Below are 14,009 nucleotides of genomic sequence, written 5' to 3'. Positions count from 1 at the left end.
GCGAGGGCGGGGGGGCGGCCAGAGCGCCGGGGGGAGGGCGGCGAGCCCGGCTGTGGCCCCGCTCTCCCCAGCGGCCGGAGCGCCCCGCCGCCCCCCTCCAGGTGCCGCCCCAAGCACTAGCTTGGGTGCCTGGTGCCTGGAGCCGGCCCTGGACCTTGCTGGGTCGAATTTGGGGTAGTGCGGACGTAAATCGACGGTATTGGCCTCTGGGAGCTATCCCAGAGTGCTCCATTGTGACTGCTCTGGACAGCACTTTGAAGTTCGATGCACTAGTCAGGTACACAGGAAAAGCCCTGGGAACTTTTGAATTTAATTTCCTGTTTGGTCAGTGTGGCGAGCTCAGCAGCACAGAGGACCACGCAGTCCCAGAATCGCAAACGAGCTCCAGCATGGACCGAAAGGGAGACACTGGATCTGATTGCTGTATGGGGAGAAGAATCTGTGCAGGCAGAACTCCGATCCAAAAGAAGAAATGCAAATATATTTGCCAAAATCTCACAGGGCATGTTTGACAGAGGCTACACCAAGGACACACAGCAGTGCCGTGTGAAAGTTAAGGAGCTTAGGCAAGCCTACCAAAAGACAAAGGAGGCAAACGGTTGCTCCGGGTCAGAGCCCCAGGCACGCCGCTTCTATGAACAGCTGCATGCCATTCTAGGGGGGGACCCTATTACTATCCCACCACTGTCCGTGGACACCTGCAAGGCAGGGAGTCTCATGAAACACGGAGGAGGATTTTGTGGATGAGGAGGAGGAGAATGCGCTTCAGGCAAGCGGTGAATCTGTTCTCCCCGGCAGCCAGGAACTTTTCATCACCCTGGAGCCAATACCCTCCCAAGGCGGGATCCCTGACCCTGAAGCTGGAGAAGGCACCTCTGGTGAGTGCACATTTGTAACTACGATACAGGGTTCAAAAGCAATAGTGTTCATGGTCACCTGGTTGAAATAGGGGAATTTTTGTAAGGGAACAGTAAAAGGATCCCGTTCATGCTGGGCTGTTTGCGCTTGGCTAAAAGGGATCATCCCAAAGAATAGCCACGCGGTGGGGTGGGGGTAGGTGTGTGCTGCACATCTACCCGAATACTGAAGCCCCTCCTTTTAAACATGAAACCCAACCCATTGCTTGCTCTGAGAAAGGGGGGTGCTGCAGTTTGAAAACATTCCCACATGTTATGAAGGCGTAAGAAGCCAACCCAATTTTACTCTCCCTTTTTATCTCCCCCCAGGTGCAAATGTTTCTATGCTCCCCCTATCATCTCCGTCTCTGCGGTTATCGCAGATTAGAAGGTGAAAAAAACGCACTCGCGATGACATGTTTTCTGAGCTGATGCAGTCCTCCCGCGCTGATAGGGCATGGCTTAATGCATGGAGGCATTCAGTGGCAGAGGCCAGGAAAGAATTGAGTGAGCGCGAAGAGCCGAGGCAGGACGTGATGCTGAGGCTAATGGGGGAGCAAACGGACATGCTGAAGCGTCTGTTGGGGGAGCAAACGGACATGATGAAACGTGTGTTGGAGCTGCAGGAAAGCCAACAAGAGCACAGACCCCCGCTGCATCCACTGTATAACCACCAGCCTTCCTCTCCATGTTCCATAGCCTCCTCACCCAGATGCCCAAGAATTCAGGGGGGAGGCTCCGGGCACCCAGCTACTCCACTCCAGAGGGTGGCCCAAGCAACAGAAGACTGTCATTCAAGCAGTTTGTTTGTTGTAGCCATGCTAAAAATCAACGTGGCCTTGTCCTTCCCTCCTCCCCCCAACCCGGGCTACCTTGTCCATTATGTAATTTTTTTTTTAATTAATAAAGAATGAATGCATGGCTTCAAAACAATAGCTACTTTATTTAGAAGGGGGGAGGGTGGTTGGCTTACAGGGAATTAAAATCAACAAAGAGGGCGGGTTTGCATCAAGGAGAAAGACACACAACTGTCACACTGAAGCCTGGCAAGTCATGAAAGTGGTTTTCAAAGCCTCTCTGATGTGCAGCGCGCCTAGCTGTGCTCTTCTAATCGTCCTGGTGTCCGGCTGCTCAAAATTGGACGCCAGGCGATTTGCCTCAACCTCCCACCCCGCCATAAACGTTTCCCCCTTACTCTCTCAGATATTATGGAGCACATAGCAAGCAGCAATAACAATGGGAATGTTGGTTGCGCTGAGGTCTGACCTAGTCAGCAAACAGCACCAGCGTGCTTTTAAACGTCCAAAGGCACATTCTACCACCATTCTGCACTTGCTCATCCTGTAGTGGAACTGCTCCTTACTACTGTCCAGGCTGCCTGTGTACGGCTTCATGAGTCATGGGAGCAAGGGGTAGGTTGGGTCCCCAAGGATAACTGTTGGCATTTCAACATCCCCAACGGTAACTTTGTGGTCTGGGAAGTAAGTCCCTTCTTGCAGCTGCTCGAACAGCCTGGAGTTCCTAAATATGTGAGCATCCTGCACCTTTCCTGGCCATCCCACATTGATGTCAGTGAAACGTCCCTTGTGATCCATCAGTGCTTGCAGCATCATTGAGAAGTACTCCTTGCAGTTTATGTACTTGTTGGCAAAGTGGTCCAGTGCCAAGATGGGGATATGCGTTCCGTCTATCGCCTCACCACAGTTAGGGAACCCCATTGCAGCAAAGCCATCCACTATGACCTGCACATTTCCCAGAGTCACTACCCTTGATAACAGAACGCCAATGATTGCATTGGCTACTTGGATCACAGCAGCCCCCAGAGTAGACTTGCCCACTCCAAATTGATTCCCGACTGACCAGTAGCAGTCAGGCGTTGCAAGCTTCCACAGGGCTATCGCCACTCACTTCTCAACTGTCAGGGCAGCTCTCATCTTGGTATTCCTGCTCTTCAGGGTGGGGGAAAGCAACTCACAGAGTTCCAGGAAAGTGGCCTTACGCATGCAAAAGTTTCGCAACCACTGTGAATCATCCCATACCCTCAACACTATGCGGTCCCACCAGTCTGTGCTTGTTTGCCTGGCCCAGAATTGGCGTTCCACTGTATCAACCAGCCCCACTGCTGCCATGATGTTCCAATTGTCACAGCCCGTGCTTTCAGGAATGTCTGTGTCCATGTCCTCATCAAAATCCTCCTCGTGCTGGCATCTCTTAGCCTGGTTCTGCATATCCTCCAGGACAATGCGCAAGATGTTTACAATGCTCACAACAGCAGCGGTGATGGTGAGCTGAGCGGGCTCCACGCTTGCTGTGGTATTGCGTCTGCAGGAGAGCAGAGTTGCAGCGGAAGTGGTGGATGACGACGGTTAGCAGTCCTACTGCGCCATCTGCTGACAGCAGCACCCAGGACACAACAGCAGTGGTGATGGTGAGCTGAGCTGAGCAGGCTCCATGCTTGCTGTGGTATGGCGTCTGCACGGAAAAAAGGCGCGAAACGATTGTCTGACATTGCTTTCACGGAGGGAGGGGCGACTGACGACATGTACCCAAACCCACCCGCGACAATGTTTTTGCCCCATCAGGCATTGGGAGCTTAACCCAGTATTCCAATGGGCTGCGGGAACTGTGGGATAGCTACCCACAGTGCACTTCTCCGTAAGTCAATGCTAGCCACGGTAGTGAGGACGCACTCCGCCGACTTAATGCGCTTAGTGTGGTCATACGCAATCGACTGATAAAATCGATTTCTAAAAATCGACATCTATAAATCAACCTAATTTCGTAGTGTAGACATACCCAAAGCAACCGTTACTGTGGAATGCTCTGTGTGTGTGTGTGTGTGTGTGTGTGTGTGAGAGAGAGAGAGAGAGGCTGGGGGAGGAGAGGGAGGTCTGCTGCTGTCTGAACTTATAAGACAGCATGCGGACATGCTCTCAGCCCCCCCAAAACCCCACGCTTTTTCTTCCCCCACATATACACACAACACACTACCTGTCATACTCCACCCCACCCACCCCTATTTGAAAAGCGCGTTGCAGCCACTTGCATGCTGGGATAGCTACCACAATGCACTGCTCTCTGTGGCTGTTGCAAGAGCTGCTAATGTGGCCATGCCAGTGCGCTGGCAGCTGTCAGTGTGGACAGACTACAGCGCTTTCCCTACTGTGATCTACGAAGGCTGGTTTAACTCAGAGCGCTCTATATCTGCAAGTGTAGCCATGCCCCATTAGGAAGAAAAAACTAAATGCATAACTACAAAATGGGGAATAACTGGCTATCTGGTAGTACTGCTGAAAAGGATCTGGGGGTATAGTGGATCACAAATTGAATGAGTCAGCAATGTGATGCAGTTGTGAAAAAGGGCTAATAACATTCTGTGGTGTATTAATAGGAGTGTTGTGTCTAAGACATGGGAGGTAATTGTCCCACTCTGCTCAGCAATGGTGAGGCCTTTAGAGTACTGTGTCCAGTTCTGGGCACCACATGTTAAGAAATATGTCAAGTATCAGGGGATAGCCGTGTTAGTCTGTATCCACAAAAACAGCAAGGAGTCCAGTGGCACCTTAAAGACTAACAGATTTATTTGGGCATAAGCTTTCGTGGGTAAAAAAAACCTCACTTCTTCAGATGCATGGCATCTTCACTTCTTCAGATGCATGGATCTGAGGTTTTTTACCCATGAAAGCTTATGCCCAAATAAATCTGTTAGTCTTTAAGGTGCCACTAGACACCTTGTAGTTTTTACTTTGTGTAATGACCCATCCACTCCCCATCTTTATTCAAGCCTAATTTAATGGTGTCCAGTTTGCAAATGAATTCCAATTCTGTAGTAGTAGTAGTAATGAGAAACTGCAGAATTGGAATTCATTTGCAAACTGGACACCATTAAATTAGGCTTGAATAAAGACGGGGATTGGATGGGTCATTATACAAAGTAAAAACTATTTCCCCATGCTAATTTTCCCCCTACTGTTACTCACACCTTCTTGTCAACTGTTTGAAATGGGCCATCCTTGATTATCACTACAAAAGTTTTTTCTCTCCTGCTGATAATAGCCCACCTTAATTGATTAGTCTCCTTAGAGTTGGTATGGCAACACCCATTTTTTCATGTTCTCTGTGTATATATATCTTCCTACTGTATTTTCCACTGCATGCAGCCGATGAAGTGGGTTTTAGCCCACGAAAGCTTATGCCCAAATAAATTTGTTAGTCTCTAAGGTGCCACAAGTACTCCTCGTTCTTTTTGCTGATACAGACTAACACGGCTACCACTCTGAAACCTGTCAGGTAACAATATAATCCATTTTCATTGTTGCTGTCCCCACCTTCTGATTTGGGAAAAGAACAGACTTGCGTGTGGTAGAGTAGCAGGACTGACAACACTGACTGGTAAACTGCCAGGCTGACCAGAAATCTAGCTGAAAAATTGGAGCAGAAATCCTACTTAATGCTGCTGCGTAGAACCATCTTTTTCGATCACTGTTACTTCCATTGTTACTTTTGGAGGAGAAATGCATGCACTAAACAACAAGAGCTTGTTCTTGTGACAGCCATGAAGTTAATCCCAATTTTAAATATTGTGGTTAATCGTAGCTCTAGACTAGTGTCTTCTGAAAATTTACTGAACAGACTGTTTTATGTGCATGTGTGATTTTCTTCCCAATTGCTTGTCTGATGCAATAGTATATTTCTTGTTAGCTAGGTGTCTGTTTCAGAGTTGTCATTATTCTTTACTGTTGCTTAGAAGCAGCTTGTCATTTCAAATATTTCTAAGATGCATTTTCAGTTGCAGATTATTCTGAATGTGCAAGTTTTGAAATTATTTTCTGTAGTAGTCTGGCTTAGGTTTTAAATTTACATAGAAGTGATTGTAATAGGAGCAGAAATCAACACAGACTGAGCAGTTCTTGCATTATTAAAATTACTGGAGGATTTTTGCCGTTTGTGTTTCTTATTTGAATTTACAGCTAGTCAGATCACTAAAGCTGTTGGTATTTGGTCTAATGTAGTCAGAGCAGTGTTAAAGGTTCAGGAGCAAGGCTAATGCACTGATACATTCTGCAGATTAGAGGTTCTCAAATTTTTTCATGGTGTGGACTAAGGATGTAAATATTAAATGGATAATCGGTAAGTATTAGTTGTACGGTTAACCCACTCTAACTGTTAAGCCTATTGAGGAGTCTGGAGTTGAACTTCAAGCTACTAACCTGAGTTAAAAGCCAAGTTGCAGTGTTTTCACTGTTATTTTAAATTGACCGAACACACTTTTTTTTGCAGTTAAGACACATACATAGACTAGTTTTCTGTAATGAAGAGTCAGTCCCTTTTTTAGGGTGCTCCCAAGTGGCCGTTGTTAATATACTGACAACTGTCTCTAAGGTGGTCAGAGGCTGTGATGATCCACCTGACTTCCTGTGAATCCCAGTACTGTGGCTCAGGTTGGTCAGCAATGGATTCAGACTTGACTGTGGTGGTTGCTATAATGTGGAGCTTATCATCCTTCATTTAGTGTTTCCATATTTTTTAATTTAGAAAATATGGAGACACTAAGGTGTATCTCGTAGGTTTCTTTATGGTTAGTGTTGAGTCTCGATTTACCTTCACACAGCACCTTTTTCTCTGCATTTTAAGGAGTTTTATTAAATTGTTATATTTTAGCTCTTACGTTGTGCAGTGGTGCAGACCCTACTGCTGAAAGCTGTCAAAAGCTTAAGAACATAAGAACGGCCACACTGGATCAGACCAAAGGTCCATCTAACCCAGTATCCTGTCTTCCGACAATGGCCAGTCCCAGGTGCCCCAGAGGGAATGAACAGAACAGGTCATCATCAAGTGATCCATCCCCTGTCGCCCATTCCCAGCTTCTGGCAAACAGAGGCAAGGGACACCATTCCTGCCCATCCTTGCTAATAGCCATTGATGGATCTATCCTCCATGAACTTATCTAGTTCTTTTTTGAACCCTGTTATGGTCTTGGCCTTCACAACATCCCCTGGCAAGGTGTTCCACAGGTTGACTGTGCGTTGTGTGAAGAAATACTTTCTTTTATTTGTTTTAAACCTGCTGCCTATTAATTTCATTTGGTGACTCCTAGTTCTTGTGTTATGAGAAGAAGTAAACAATACTTATCTACTTTCTCTACACCAGTCATGATTTTATAGACTTCAATCATATCTCCCCTTAGCCGTCTCTTTTCCAAGCTGAAAAGTCCCAGTCTTATTAATCTCTCCTTATACGGAGATACCCCTAATCATTTTTGTTGCCCTTTTCTGAACCTTTTCCAATTCCAGTATATCTTTTGTGAGATGGGGCAACCACATCTGCACACAGTATTCAAGATGTGGGTGTACCATGGATTTATATAGAGGCAACATGATATTTTCTGTCCTATTATCTATCCCTTTCTTAATTATTCCCAGTATTCTGTTTGCTTTTTTGACCTCCGCTGCACATTGAGTGGATGTTTTCAGAGAACTATCCACAATGACTCCAAGATCTTTCTTGTGTGGTAACAGTTAATTTTGACCCCATCATTTTATATATGACCAGATTAGGGACAGTCCTGATATTTGGGGCTTTGTTTTATATAGGCACCTATTACCCCCCACCCCCATCCCAATTTTTCATATTTGCTATCTGGTCAACCTATTTTATATGTATAGTTGGGATTATGCTTTCCAGTGTGCTTTACTTTGAATTTATCAATATTAAATTTCATCTGCCATTTTGTTGCCCAGTCACCCAGTTTTGAGAGATTCTTTAATAGTATCCCTTTAAATAATTGTCAACCCTGAATTCTTTCTAAGTAGTAATAGAAAGTGGTTGCTTGTGAAAAGAGATCTGGTTGAGATCACCATATGCTATGGCTCTTCTCAGGATGGTTTGCTGTTGTCTTGTAACACATTTGAATGTTAGTGGGTATTCTATGCCATGGGGCTCTTGTGAAAACAAGATTACATCCCATTGTGACACCATGGGTATATGTCTGCCTCATTTTCCCTTAGTGAGCTTTCCCTAAGTTCAGTGATGCTTGCATACAGTGAACAATGCCCCTCCAGGGATCTAGTTTATTTAATCAACCACCAAACATGCTATGTAAACAAGCCACCACCTGCTTTAAGATCCAGGGCTTCTCTTCTGCCAGGAGCTGTGCAGTCTTTCCCATGCTAACTCAGGGTTTCTCCCATGCCTTCCTGCCTGAAGAGCTTTGTAGTCTTTCTCCTCTGGAGCGTTCGCTTTGTGTTCTGTGGCTGGTTCCTCTCTCTGGGAGCTTCTGCTCTCCAGGAACACACCACTGGGAGTAGCTTTCCTATGGAGCTCCCCGAGGAGCATCCTCTCGGTTCTGGGCTCCTGCCTGAGGCCCATAAGCCGAGGCCCTGGTGTTCCTTATATACCTGTTCATAAGCCGAATATTTTTGGTTACGGCAAACCGCAGCCACTGGGAGCTGAGGGGCTCCGTGTCTGTGAACGCTCCGGGTAAACAAAACATCCCGACCTGCTGACGGGCCAGGAGCCAAAGTTTGCCAACCCCTGAAATACAGGGTGGGCTTATGAAAGGGTCATATTTTTTGTTATTTTTACCTAACCATCTTGGGGGGGTCGGCTTATAAACAAATGGGCTAATGAGCGAGTATATATGGTAATTAACTGCTCCCCAGCTGTTTATCCAATTAACCATCCATAGGTAGATCTGGGTTGGCTCATTCTTTTCAGTGGAGCCTCTCACAGGGAGGCTGGGTGCCTGACTCCACAGAGGGCCAGCCCCTGTGACAGGCATCCTAAAGGCAGTTTTAATTACTTGGGTCCCCATAAAGCAGTTGCTGTGAGAGATCTGGTTGAGATCCATATATGCTGTGGCATTTCTCAGGCTTGGTCTACATTTAAAAGTTAGGTCAATATAGCCATGGTGCTCAGGGGTGTGGGAAAAAGTTCACACCCCCTAAACACCATAGCTATGGTGACGTTAACCTCCAAGATGAGTGCAGCTTGGTTGATGGAAGAATGCTTCCGTCGACCTAGCTACCATTGCTTGGGGTTTTGGAGTTTTCTATAGTGATGGGAAAAACCCTGCCATTGCTGTAGGACGCACCTGCACTACAGCGGCATATCTATGGCACCATAGCTGTGCTGCTCTAGTGCCCATAGTGTAGACATAGCCTCAGGGTGCCTTGCTATTGTCTTGTAACACATTTGAATGTTAGAGGGTGTTATGTGCTATGGGGCTGTTATGAAAACAAGGTTACATCTCAAAAAGGCACCCTAAGGCAGTTTTAATTACTCTGATCTCCAGTCCATTGCACTATAAGTAGTCTTTTCTCCTCTGATTAACAGGACAGGGGCACCAGCAGCAACGTTCCTCAGCTCCAGCAGCCAGCCCAACACACAGCAAACCACAGCAGCAGAATGGAAATTCAGCAGTAGGTAAGACACTTCTCATTCAGCATGTTTAACTATTGGCTCGCAATACTGAATTGAATTATGAGTCTGAATTTGTTTAGGACTGGAAAGTCAACCCAGCTAGAGAATCCTATAAGAGCAGAGAATGGAGGCAGCTTCAGGGCACCACTTCAAAGTGCCTAGAAAAGAGAGGGCAAGAAGTTGTTCTAAACCTGGAAATGAAAAGTATATCGCAACAGACGAACAGTAAATGACTCTTCATTCACTTACTGTCCCTGAGAGAATGCTGTCCTAGAATCTTTGGAATCTGTTTCCACAGTGAAAAGGGACTACTGCCTTTAAAATATTAGAACGCTTCTCTGAGGGAAGAATGATGAGTCCATCTTAAAACACATGAAAGAAACATGGTAAAAATTCTGGACCTCATTTGGGAAGTGGCATATGTTGCACATTCTTCCTGATTGATGGCTTTTGGTTTAGGCCTCGTCTACACTGCTACTTTATAGCACTGCAACTTTCTCGTGCAGGGGTGTGTTTCTCGTGCAGGGGTGTGTTTCTCGTGCAGGGGTGTAAGTTTCAGCGCTGTAAAGTGGCAGTGTAGACAGTGCACCAACGCTGGGAGCTGTTCCCCTCGTGGAGATGTTCCCCTCGTGGAGTCACGGCACCACCCCCTCGTGGTGCCGTGACTACACAGGCAGGTTAAAGCGCTGCCGTGGCAGTGCTTTAACATTGCTAGTGAGGACGTGCCCTTAGTTGAAACTACATTGTGCCCTCTAGACAACTAAACAGATTGTGGTTCCAAACTGATTGAAAGGGTATGTCCGTGCTAAGCCATTGAAGCAGAATGGTTAGGTGTTATAGGGATGAGATTCAATTGAAAGTGCCTCTGTAAATACTGATTTTTGGCTGAGGGCTTTAAATTGGCATATAAGTTGTCTGTCTAGCTGCAGATTTATTTTTTAAGCAAAAAGGTTTCAATCCAAGTCTGAGCTATGAGTAAGATTTGGGACCTGTCTTAGACTTTTTTGGCCAAATTGCACTGTTTGAGAAGCATTTTGAAATAGATACGAGAATTTTGAAGCCTGCTTACTAAGACAAAAGTGAAAATAACTTCTACCGTTCTTTACCCCTTACCTTACTTAAACGTATTTGTTTATTCTACATTTATAGGAGCATAAATAGGCTTAGTAACTGTGTGTTTGAGTTCTCCAGGGAGATGCAGGACTGTAGCTAAACTTGCCATATCTTATTGGTGCTGGTTTGTCCTTGCTGATTAATCCGTGGACACTTAGCTGATGATTCTAGCTGAACATCCTTGGAGACTTGCCCATAGCTGCCATTCTTAGTTCATTTACTGTTTAATAGTCATAAAACACTGAAGCATTTCTCTTCTGAAACAATTTGCAGTGACAGACTAGGTACAGTTTGTGACTCAAGAGTAGAAGTGCTTTAAAACAGTGAATAACGTCTTTAAAAACATACTGTTCTGTGCCTCTGTACCCTGGTGACTGGAGCCTTATAAATGCCTACATGCATTCCCACTGGGGGAGGGATAGCTCAGTGGTTTCAGCATTGGCCTGCTAAACCCAGGGTTGTGAGTTCAGTCCTTGAGAGGGCCACTTAGGGATCTGGGGCAAAATCAGTACTTGGTTCTGCTAGTGAAGGCAGGGGGCTGGACTCAATGACTTTTCGAGGTCCCTTCCAGTTCTAGGAGATAGGATATCTCCATTAATTTATTTAATTTAATTTTCTACTTGCTTATGTGCATCATCTTCCTGTAGCCTAGTGAGAAAACTTCTGTTGCAGATTGAGTGGTGCCTGGCTTGGCACTGCCACTTGAAATTAATCTTTGTCTATACATAGAAAACAAAGGTGCAAGATCATTTTGTTTGAGTTCTATATAACTGAATTTATGCTTGTTTTTTTAGGCCCCACTACTACTAAGTACCATGGTCCCTCAAAGCAGTTTGGTAAAGCAGGTGGTACTAGCTTCTTGAGCACCCCTGGCGGATCACAGTCCAAAGTGGTACCAATTGCCAGTCTGAACCCATACCAATCCAAGTGAGTTACTCTACCAGCCAGGTTCAAAGAATAATGCATGCATGAAGGAATGATGCTCATAGTAAATTTCTGCTTGCTCAGAAGAAACATCAGTCTTAAGTCTGCCAAAAATTCTTTAATTTCTCTTGGATACAGTGTCAGTTACTTCAACACAACTGGTACTAAAGGTATTTTTTTGATTACCCCATGTGCTAGGAACTCTGATAATCTGAGATTAGGCTCTGGATCACCTTGTAAAGTTGGTTCCAGAGTCTGTGGGCTCTGCTAACCTTGACCTGTTACTATGGTATATTGCCTGAAAATCAACTGACATGTTCTACCAGAGGTTTCCTTTTGGTAGCCTATTGATCTGCTCTGCCATAAACGTATTCGTCCTGGCTTCAGGAGAAATGATATCCTGTTTTAAGAGAATGTGGATTTAAGTATTTTGGGAACATCAGTAGTTAAATTATACAAACTGATGCACTTTACCCTATATTTTATCAACTGTTTGAACCCGAAAATTGGACTCCTGCGAGGTTCTAATATATGGTCTTTCAGTACAGGTATATTGCTGTACTGGGAATGCTTAATATAGAAGCGTGAAGGATTAGAGGGTTGATTCCAGGAGAATTGTTTAGTACTTTATCACGCTATATGCCTTAAAAGTGACTTTGTTTTCTTAAATGTTGTTGCTTCTCTATAATTTCTGTTTTAATGGCATAGATAGTATACCCTTTACACAGACAAGTAGAATCACTGAGATACAGTGGAGAATCCTAGGTTCTGAATTAACATCTTAAGAACTGAAAGTCTGAAATTTGTAAGACTCCACTCCATTCTAAAAAAGGACATTGGAGTACTAATTCTTACTGTCTTGTTTCCAGATGGACCATTTGTGCTCGTGTTACCCAAAAAGGCCAGGTTCGCACATGGAGCAACTCCCGTGGTGAAGGAAAGCTGTTCTCTATAGAGCTGGTTGATGAAAGTGTAAGTTCTGTGGTGGGATCCAAGATACTACAGTGATGGGAGCCATAGAAGTACCTAGATAGGAGCAGAGGAGTTCTTGAGATGTCTTTTATGTAAATGAGAGAAGGAAGAACAAAGGAAATAGTTGGCAGATTTGTTATAGAGAATTGCATTCTCTGAGGTGTTAATGTACTTGATAGTCCCACATTCATTTGCTCAGAGTCTTTACAGCTATCTAAAATGAGACCCTAAATACAGTTGTTTGCCTCTTTTGTTAACCCAGTCTAACATGTGGTATGTGGCCAAAAATGGTGGTGGCATCAGAATCTGGTATCTACGCAGACAGACAATATCTCTGGTTTGTGGCACTCCCCATTAGTTTGGCAGATGAATCCCATTGCCGTTGCTAGGACTTCACATCCATAATACAAGGAATAAGACATGGAATTTAAAAGAGCATTTTGAAATAGAAACTCATTTTAATTGGGAAATCAGAATGTATAAAAATGTAATACAGGGAAATTCCATTTCTGGTTTGTTTTGAGGAGTGAAGTCTGGTTGATCTAAGTCTGCTCTTGAGGCTTGTTACCCAAATCTCTTGATTAAACTATTTTGTTACGCAGCAGCTTGTTTGTTTGTATGAGATTATTTTTAGTACCAAATGTGTGGTTCATAATTGGACACATCTTCATCAGCCTTTTATTTCACTTCTGTATGCTGTCAGCATTTTGACTGACAGTTTTTATTTTAATTTTTAATATTTCTATTGCATAAATATCTTAACTAGTGGAATTCTAGCTCTGCCATTAATTGTCACTCAGGGAAGAGCTTGTCACAACACACATTGCTGTACTGATCAGATGTGATGTCATCCTCTAATTTGTGAAGCTAAATGCTATATCTAAAATGAGGTATTGCCTAATCTGTAAAATGACACAATTAATGCAAGGTTCGGGCATATCTGTTCAGAGCCACACTTCTTTACTACAACGTGATGACATACTGCACTCACCACTACATCTCATTCTTTCTGGAGTTTCTTATATGGGGTTGTTAAAACATGGAGATGCAATCAGATGGTCAAGCAAAGGATTTATCATCCTAGTTATAGCTAAATATGTATGGAAAATATGGTTGTTTCTTCCGTGCCTGGAGCGACCCCTACAAAGCATTCCACATCTGTAGAAATGGTGCCACTTTTATATTGGAAAGATTTTGTGTGCTGAATTTTAGTTCTAACTGGCTTTTGCATTTTCCTGCAGGGTGAAATTAGAGCTACTGCTTTCAATGATCAAGTGGACAAGTTCTTTCCCCTCATTGAATTGAACAAGGTACAGTATCATTTATTTTATAAACAGATACGAGCCAAAGAGAGGTGTTCATAGAGTATATAGGGTTGTTTAATGTGAACGTAAGCCATTTGCAGCATTTCAGTGCAGGTGTATCCTATGTTTCATCACTTCTCCTTCTCCTGTAGGTGTATTACTTCACCAAAGGCCATCTGAAGACGGCTAACAAGCAGTACACAGCTGTGAAAAATGACTATGAGATCACATTCCATAATGAGACTTCTGTTGTACCCTGTGAGGATGCTCAGCACCTTCCTTCGGTTCAGTTTGAGTTTGTGCCCATCTCTGACTTGGAGAACACATGCAAAGACTCAATTGTCGGTGAGTCCGTATCGCAAGATGGGGAGCCATGAGG

General features: G+C 44.4%; 1 protein-coding gene across 1 annotated transcript in view; it reads left to right on the top strand.

The window, feature by feature from the left end:
• The window catches only part of RPA1 (replication protein A1), a 47,742-nt gene that overhangs the window by 10,504 nt on the left and 23,229 nt on the right, over window positions 1-14,009 (top strand). The window contains exons 2-6 of the mRNA XM_026656612.1: window positions 9,231-9,320; window positions 11,225-11,357; window positions 12,224-12,326; window positions 13,568-13,636; window positions 13,783-13,975. Coding sequence (XP_026512397.1) covers window positions 9,231-9,320; window positions 11,225-11,357; window positions 12,224-12,326; window positions 13,568-13,636; window positions 13,783-13,975 — 588 coding nt within the window. The remainder of the gene's footprint in view (window positions 1-9,230; window positions 9,321-11,224; window positions 11,358-12,223; window positions 12,327-13,567; window positions 13,637-13,782; window positions 13,976-14,009) is intronic.

Source organism: Terrapene carolina, unplaced genomic scaffold (assembly GCF_002925995.2).
Source record: "Terrapene carolina triunguis isolate 2854851 unplaced genomic scaffold, T_m_triunguis-2.0 Scaffold231, whole genome shotgun sequence".
In the NCBI taxonomy this organism is placed as follows: domain Eukaryota; kingdom Metazoa; phylum Chordata; order Testudines; family Emydidae; genus Terrapene; species Terrapene triunguis.
This window is presented reverse-complemented; position numbering and strand designations above follow the sequence as displayed.